Below are 9,332 nucleotides of genomic sequence, written 5' to 3'. Positions count from 1 at the left end.
TGGCATCGATAAAAGAAAAACCCGTCTGTTGTGCAGTTAGGACAGTGGTTCCAGTGGATCTCTACAGAGCATCTGGATCTGGGTTGTCTCCTGAATCAATCATGTCTTAAACAGCTTCTCATGTTTTATTGGAACTTCTCGAGCCAAGTAGAGGTGTTCTCCAAGCCTCTCAATGTGATGAATCTCATATGATTGGAGCATATATATTCTCCTTCAGTACAAGCTGCAGAACTGGGCTCATAACTTATTGGCAGATGGTAGGTGTGTAGCAGATGTGAGATGCGATTCTAAACCAGAGTAGGTTTTATTAAATATAACAAGATACACGTGATATAAGATATACATCAGTCAATATGATAAGGTATCAATTTCTGTACAGCTGTACAGCACTGTAGCACTCCAATAATACAGTGACAGAATTTTGCATACAGTATGTAGTTACTTTTATAGAGGCATGTAAACAAGTATTTCTCCTGGAGTCTAGGGAAATGGGGTGTCTGGTGCCCTATGGATATTAGGGAAATTGGGTGTCTGGTGCCCTATGGATATTAGGGAAATGGGGTGTCTGGTGCCCTATGGATATTAGGGAAATGGGGTGTCTGGTGCCCTATGGATATTAGGGAAATGGGGTGTCTGGTGCCCTATGGATATTAGGGAAATGGGGTGTCTGGTGCCCTATGGATATTAGGGAAATTGGGTGTCTGGTGCCCTATGGATATTAGGGAAATTGGGTGTCCGGTGCCCAATGGATATTAGGGAAATTGGGTGTCCGGTGCCCAATGGATATTAGGGAAATGGGATGTCTGGTGCCCAATGGATATTAGGGAAATGGGGTGTCTGGTGCCCAATGGATATTCAGGAAATGGGGTGTCTGGTGCCCTATGATATTCAGGAAATGGGATGTCCAGTACCCTATGGATATTAGGGAAATGGGGTGTCTGGTGCCCTATGGATGTTAGGGAAATGGGGTGTCCGGTGCCCTGTGAAAACTGGCATCCAGGAAAATGGTCAGGGTGCCGAGAGTGGTGAACACGATAAATGTCCACAGAAAGAGGCGGTCAACGACCATTGCAACGTACTGCCAATCCTCCTTCAGCTGTGGAAGAGAAGAGAGAGGGCTTTGTTATCTAACTGTGCAGAACATTCACCAACCGCTGCACAGCTCTGCAGAGCATCCCGATTCTTTCATTCTCCTAGCACTGCACAGCTCTGCAGAGCATAACAATTCTACCATATCATTCTCTTAGCACTGCACCCATCCCGATTCCATCATTCTAAAACTGCACAGCTCTGCAGAGCATCCTGATTATATAATTCTCCTCGCACTGTACAGCTCTGCAGAGCATCCTGATTATATAATTCTCCTAGCACTGCACAACTCTGCAGAGCATCCTGATTATATAATTCTCCTAGCACTGCACAGCTCTGCAGAGCATCCTGATTATATAATTCTCCTAGCACTGCACAGCTCTGCAGAGCATCCTGATTATATCATTCTCCTAGCACTGCACAACTCTGCAGAGCATCCTGATTATATAATTCTAGCACTGCACAGCTCTGCAGAGCATCCTGATTATATAACTCTGCTAGCACTGCACAGCTCTGCAGAGCATCCTGAATATATAATTCTCCTAGCACTGCACAGCTCTGCAGAGCATCCTGATTATATAACTGTGCTAGCACTGCACAGCTCTGCAGAGCATCCTGATTATATAATTCTCCTAGCACTGCACAGCTCTACAGAGCATCCTGATTATTTAATTATCCTAGCACTGCACAGCTCTGCAGAGCATCCTGATCATATAACTGTGCTAGCATTGCACAGCTCTGCAGAGCATCCTGATTATATAATTCTCCTAGCACTGCACAGCTCTACAGAGCATCCTGATTATTTAATTCTCCTAGCACTGCACAGCTCTGCAGAGCATCCTGATTATATAATTCTCCTAGCACTGCACAGCTCTACAGAGCATCCTGATTATTTAATTCTCCTAGCACTGCACAGCTCTGCAGAGCATCCTGATTATATAATTCTCCTAGCACTGCACAGCTCTACAGAGCATCCTGATTATTTAATTCTCCTAGCACTGCACAGCTCTGCAGAGCATCCTGATTATATAATTCTCCTATCACTGTACAGCTCTGCAGAGCATCCTGATTATATAACTCTGCTAACACTGCACAGCTCTGCAGAGCATCCTGATTATATAACTCTGCTAGCACTGCACAGACATTATTCTCTCAGTGCTGCACAGCTCTGCAGAGCATCCCAATTCTAGTATTTTCTTGGTGCTGCACAACTCTGCAGAGCATCCCGATTCTAACATTCTCCTAGCACTGCAAAGCCCAGCAGAGCCTCCCAATTTTATCATTCACCTTGTACTACACAGCTCTGCAGAGCATCCATAATCTATTCTCTTGGTGCTGCACAACTCTGCAGAGCATCCCAATTGTATTATTCTCTTGGTGCTGCACAGCTCTGCAGAGAACCCCGATTCTCTTGATGCTGCACAACTCTGCAGAGCATCCCGATTCTATTATCCTCTCTGTGCTACACAGTTCTGCAAAGCATCCTGATTCTATTATCCTCTTGGTGCTGCACAGCTCTGCAGAGCATACCGATTCTATTATTCTCTAAATGCTGCACAGCGCTGCAGAGCATTCTGATTCTCTTGGTACTGCACAGCGCTGCAGAGCCTCACGATTCTCTTGGTGCTGCACAACTCTGCAGAGCATCCCATTTATATTATCCTCTTGGTGCTACACAGCTCTGCAGAGCATACTGATTCTATTATCCTCTCGGTGCTACACAGCGCTGCAGAGCATCCCGATTCTCTTGGTGCTGCAAAGCTCTGCAGAGCATCCCGATTCTCTTATTCTCTAAATGCTGCACAGCGCTGCAGAGCATCCCGATTCTCTTGGTGCTGCACTACCCGATTCTATTATCCTCTCGGTGCTACACAGCTCTCCAGAGCATCCTGATTCTATTATTCTCTAAATGCTGCAAAGCACTGCAGAGCATCCCGATTCTCTTGGTGCTGCACAGCTCTGCAGAGCATGCCGATTCTATTATTCTCTAAATGCTGCACAGCGCTGCAGAGCATCCCGATTCTCTTGGTGCTGCACAGCGCTGCAGAGCATCCCGATTCTCTTGGTGCTGCACAGCGCTGCAGAGCATCCCGATTCTCTTGGTGCTGCACAGCGCTGCAGAGCATCCCGATTCTCTTGGTGCTGCACAGGTCCCTGAACCAAGCTCATAGGTGTATATTTACTAATGCTTCCCATAGCGACCAATCAGATTCTGTCTATCATTTTCTAGGATGCAATAGAAAAATAAAATAAATGATCTGGTTGGTTGCTATGGACAACATCATCTTCCCCATAGAGTCCATTGCAGCTATAACTCCATACTGCATCTGCATCCTCGCTCCCCCCCCACCCCCGCTCCCCCCACTCACAGCGTCATAGTCCTCCTGTTCCTGCAGCTGCTGAGCGAGGTATCGGATGGCACTCACTGCAGACTGTAGCTCCGGGGGCAGGGTGAGCCCCAGGCTGGGACCCTCCAAAAACCATTTCATATCGCGGGAGAAAGCGTCCGCCTGATACCTGTGGGGGGGGGGGGGATACCACATTTAGCGCAATTTACCTGCATAGGGCCTAAACTAGTGGCCACTACAGTATGGACATCATTGCCACCACGGGCTAGGTAATACACCCAATGCATCATTATTGTGGCATATGGCGGCACTGAGTAATGTGCCCCATTACTTCTCATACCGTTCAGGTTTGGGAAAGATGAAGTCATTTTCTGGCCTGCGGATAAAGTACTCATCGGCGTGACGCGGAGCTGCCACCGGGCGTTGTGGCGGCAGCACTGGAAGGGGTGGTTCTGGCTTTGGGCGGCTGATCCGGAGATACCGTGGAAGATGTAGGATGCAGATCTGAGGGGGAAATGGATAACAATGAGTAATAATGTCGAGTGTAGGCCACTAGTAACACCACCAGCAACATGTAGGACAGGAGAACAAGAACATACCTGGCGCACCCACTGGGGCATGTGATGAGTGTTAGGTGACCGATGGTGCAGGTTAAGGACCACCACGCTCAGGATGACCGAGAAGGTGACCAGTATCATTGTAAACATGAGATAGTTGACTATGATGGGGACAGCTAATGAGGTCTCTGGAACTTTATCAGCCAGAAGCAGCAGAAAGACAGTGAGGGTGAGGAGAGCAAAGATAGACAAGGTCATCTTCTCACCTGGAGTGGGGGGAGATAGAGTAAGAAATAAGAGACACTGAGAGATACAATAGAGTCCGTATGGATGATGGCTTCATGGGAGCCCGGTATGCCTCAAAAGTGGTCTACTGATGCTAATCTGCTCTTCAAAGAGGTCCCCTGGACCAATTGTTCAGTCATGGGTGGTCCCACCCATCCCGACTATCCCACAACCATGCCATGCCCTACCATGTTCTGACCCTGACCTGGAGGAAGCCTTTAACAGAAGATTGCTCTGTGTCTGATGTCCTCAAGAATGTCCCCTAAGCATGGTCTATGTGAAGTGACCAAAGACTTTAACGTGTTTATGGTCAGCTGGAGAGGAAACCCCTTCTCATTTGGGGGGCTGCAAACCCAACACAGCTCCTGACAGTAACAGTATTTAGGGTGTGGGGTTGATATTGGCTTAATAACAGCAGGTCCCACAGTATTCTAACAAACCTCCCTTCTCTGTGGGATATCCAATATTCAGAAACAATCCCGGCAGTATTGATTACCTGCGTCTGGGGGGAGGTAGAAGACGAAGATGGCCAGAATAGTAATCAGGATGCAGGGTACGATGATATTGACGATGTAAAATAGCGGCTTGCGCTGGATGACCAGGTAAAACGTTATGTCCTCGTATGAAGGGTCAGTGGGGAGAGTGTTCTTCCGGGAAGATCGATGGAGAATTTCCCATTGCCCATTTTCTGCAAGAATAATGAACCCAACAAATGCCAGCGTTACATGCCTATTGCACGTGCCTTTGTTATGTTGCCCCACAGTACACGTGCTGGGTGCTACCACACCAGGCGACGTAACGCGCCACATATCATGCATCAACGCATATTAAGTGTATTCTATATTCTATATGGCCCGGGTTCTCACCTTTGAACGTGTTTTGGAAAATGACCGCTTGTGTTATTTCCCGTCCCTGGGCATCTCTGGGATGCACTAGAGTCACCTCTTCTGCGCCATACGTCTGAGACCGGAACACCATGCTGCAGTTCTGCCAATCAAAGGGGAAGTACAGGACCTAACAGGGTAGATCAGAGGTTACTGCGTGACGTAGACTGGACCCTTCACTCTCTGTAGACGTTACTGGAGATGGAACATCTGAGGTGGCCTCTGACGTTGGGTCTTATGGTGCTGGAATTCTATACAAAAAAAAAAAACGGCTGCTCCTCACCTCTATGGGTGTAATGAAATTGTCTAGGGGCATCCCGAAGTACCACAGCACCCAGTTTGGAAACCAGTGGGTTGCCCCGTCTTACTCTGGGACAGTACGTGTTTCCTGGTACATAGGGACCTCATTCACCTCAGCACGATAATTGGCAGATGCACACAGCAGAGTCACCCTATGGGGCCTCATCCAATATTCATGAGGTTGCAGCTGAACTATGGAGGCACTTACATGGACTCGGTCCAATCGGTCACTAGGATGCCTCACACCTCAGACCCTTGTCAGTAAGGAGGCTCCATAGGAGATAAGCCCATAGGTGCTACATGTACTATGGACAGAACCACATACTGTATATAGTCACGTCATCCGTACCTCAATGCTGCAGCTGCTGTGATACAGGGCAGGCGGTAGCCAGGTGACATTCCCGTCCCACGTGACCAGGACATCCACCTGTAGTCCGACATCAAACTCGCCGTCATAGCTGGGGGAACGGGGGAGAGCGTGAGATATCGGGTACATCCATACACAGCACCTACATACACCCCATTATTACTAACCATCATAGCTGGGGGAGGAGATCGTGTCAGATATCGGGGTACAGCCATACACAGCACCTACATACACCCCACTATACCTCACCGTCATAGCTGGGGAAAGCGGGAGAGTGTGAGATATTGGGGTACAGCCATACACACCATCTATATACACCCCATTACACCTCACTATCATAGCTGGGGGGGAGGAGATAGTGTGAGATATTGGGGTACATCCATACACAGCACCTACATACACCCCACTATACCTCACCGTCATAGCTGGGGGAAAGGGCGAGAGTGTGAGATATCGGGGTACAGCCATACACACCATCTATATACACCCCATTACACCTCACTATCATAGCTGGGGGGGGGAGGAGATAGTGTGAGATATCGGGGTACATCCATACACAGCACCTACATACACCCCACTATACCTCACCTTCATAGCTGGGGGAAAGGGCGAGAGTGTGAGATATTGGGGTACAGCCATACACACCATCTATATACACCCCATTACACCTCACTATCATAGCTGGGGGGGAGGAGATAGTGTGAGATATCGGGGTACATCCATACACAGCACCTACATACACCCCACTATACCTCACCTTCATATCTGGGGGAAAGGGCGAGAGTGTGAGATATTGGGGTACAGCCATACACACCATCTATATACACCCCATTACACCTCACTATCATAGCTGGGGGGGGAGGAGATAGTGTGAGATATTGGGGTACAGCCATACACCGCACCTACATACACCCCACTATACCTCACCGTCATAGCTGGGGGAAAGGGGGAGAGTGAGAGATATTGGGGTACAGCCATACACACCGTCTATATAACACCATTACACCTCACTATCATAGCTGGGGGGGAGGAGATAGTGAGAGGTATTGGGGTACATAGACAGCACCTATATACCCAATTATACCTATACATCAAAACTGGGGGAGGGGGTGATGCTGTCAGAGGGGTACGGATATGGGTTTCACACATATATAGCTCCCCAGCTTCTCAGTGATGCAGGGGGGGGTGCTGTGTGAGAGGGGTACACATATGGAGGCACACACACACACAGCACCCCACCATCTCAGGGGTATAGATATGGGGGTACACATATGGAGGTACACACACATATAGCACCCCACCGTCTCAGTGACACAGGGGTGATGATGTGAGAGGAGAACAGATATGGGGGTACACACATATATAGAGGGGTATAGATATGGGGGTACACACATATATAGAGGGGTATAGATATGGGGGTACACACATATATAGCACCACACCACCTCAGCGACACGGGGGGATGATGTCAGAGGAGAACAGATATGGGGGTACACACATATATAGAGGGGTATAGAAATAAGGGTACACACATATATAGAGGGGTATAGATATGGGGGTACACATATAGAGGGGAATAGATATGGGGGTACACATATGGAGGCACACATATAGCTCAGCGACACGGGGGGATGATGTGAGAGGAGAACAGATATAGGGGTACACACATATATAGAGGGGTAAAGATATGGGGGTACACACATATATAGCCCCCCACCACCTCAGCGACAAGGGGGGATGATGTGAGAGGAGAACAGATATAGGGGTACACACATATATAGAGGGGTATAGATATGGGGGTACACACACATATAGCACCCCACCACCTCAGCGACTCACTTGTTCATAAGGACAACGTCTGGTTTCCACACTTCCTCAGAGGCGATCCGCAGATGCTCAATCCCCTCATACAGTTTTGGGTTCCAGGTCAGCCGGAGATCATTCCAAGCCTGGGGGGGGAGGACCCAGTGTCACCAGTGGGACCAACATTGGCTTCATACTGGCACAGTGGATTTATGAGGACATTTTCCACCCAGTACACCCCGATTTTAGGGGTGGAGAAAAGGCTATGTAATAGATCAGCATTTCCCCGGGCGGCAGAGAAGTTGGATTGTGAAATCCCTGCAGCCCATGCCAGGTGTGGAACCTGGATTCTGGTGTCACCAGGCGTGATGGGTGGATCGTCCACAGTAAATCATCACCATAACAGTGCATGGAGCCGGGCCTAGGAATACAGACGCTCAGAAGAGCTGAAGGCAACTGCCTTGGACCTCACAATGATGTCCACGTGCCCATCCCGGCCTCCCCCGATCCCCACCTACCAGATTCATGTACACCTTCGTCGTCAGCTCCTCGTCCTTTTCATTCTACACAAGAGAAATAACAATAAGACCCACTTTCATGTTGGTATGACACTGTCCCCGGATCGTATCCTGGACCCCCACCACCTACATAATGGAGATCCTGTGTCCATAACTGTGTACTGTACAACAGGGTTGCCGACCCTCCCGGAATGGCCGGGAAGATCCTCCTCCCAGCCACCCGGAAAAGTAGGAACCCTCCCGGATTCTGGGGGACCCCCACGCCACCCCCCGATTGCAGCATTTTCCCCCCATACCTCTGGGCAATCCGCGGATCTCAGAGGAGGGGGCGGAGCTAAAATGTCCACAATTGCGTCATTTTAGCCCCGCCCCCTCCACAGAGATCTGTGAATTGGGGGTTTTCTATACTGGGGGGCGGGTCTTAATGATGTAACACTCAAGGGCTTCTCCCGGAGAGGAGAAAGAAAAAGTCGGCAACCCTGCTGTACAATCACATCCCCTATGATTATGTACCGATATAGGTCTTATACCCCTTTTCCACTAGAAGAAATAACCCAGTAATCTCCGCGGGGACGCGCTTCTACCCGGGTTTTTCTGCTAGTGGAAATGCTCCCTGTCAAATAACCCGGTTTGGATTCCCCGGCAATCCTACCCAGGTCATGATCAGGGTAGCACCCGGTTCGCACCCGGATTCAAGGGTAGTGGAAACGCTCCCTAACCGGGTTATTTGACTGAGCATGTTAAAATCTTCACTGATTGGTGCTGCTGGGGCGCTGGTGAGTGATGTCATCACTCAGAGCCCCGCAGACTGCGCACATAGCATGGAGGATAGCGTTCTGTGCACATGTGGTGCATGTCTGTCCTGCTGACTTTCCCCTGCTGTATCAGAGGCTGCTCCAGCAGCCACCTTCCACTTTGCCGCCAGCACCACAGGCTGCCCCAGCGGACACTGCTATTCATCCCGCAGCACAACTTCATTATGGCTGCCAGCAATTGGTCTGATGCTGAAGTGAAGGAGCTGCTGCTCATTAGGGCAGAGGAGGAAATCAAGCGCCAGGTGACTGGTACCGTAAAAGACACGATTGTGTACAGAAATATTGCCCAGATGCTGGAGTCTAGGGGGATACACCGCTCTCACCAGCAAGTGCTTAACAAATTGAAAGAACTAAAGAGGCAGTTCA

The 9,332-nt window shown here is 49.2% G+C and overlaps 1 protein-coding gene across 1 annotated transcript; it reads right to left on the bottom strand.

Annotated features, from left to right (window-relative positions):
• Nucleotides 1-327: 327 nt before the first annotated feature.
• Nucleotides 328-8,232, bottom strand: CHRNB1 (cholinergic receptor nicotinic beta 1 subunit). Its single transcript, XM_083180083.1, is given in 9 exon segments — nt 328-1,096; nt 3,459-3,606; nt 3,778-3,941; nt 4,037-4,260; nt 4,776-4,967; nt 5,146-5,293; nt 5,813-5,921; nt 7,670-7,779; nt 8,152-8,232. Coding segments are annotated over 9 exon segments (1,317 nt in total). The 3' UTR covers nt 328-955.
• Nucleotides 8,233-9,332: the final 1,100 nt, after the last annotated feature.

Source organism: Crinia signifera, chromosome 4 (genome assembly GCF_055691185.1).
Source record: "Crinia signifera chromosome 4, ASM5569118v1, whole genome shotgun sequence".
NCBI lineage: Eukaryota > Metazoa > Chordata > Amphibia > Anura > Myobatrachidae > Crinia > Crinia signifera.
The sequence above is the reverse complement of the archived record's forward strand: the minus strand, read 5'-3'. Positions and strand labels throughout refer to the sequence as shown.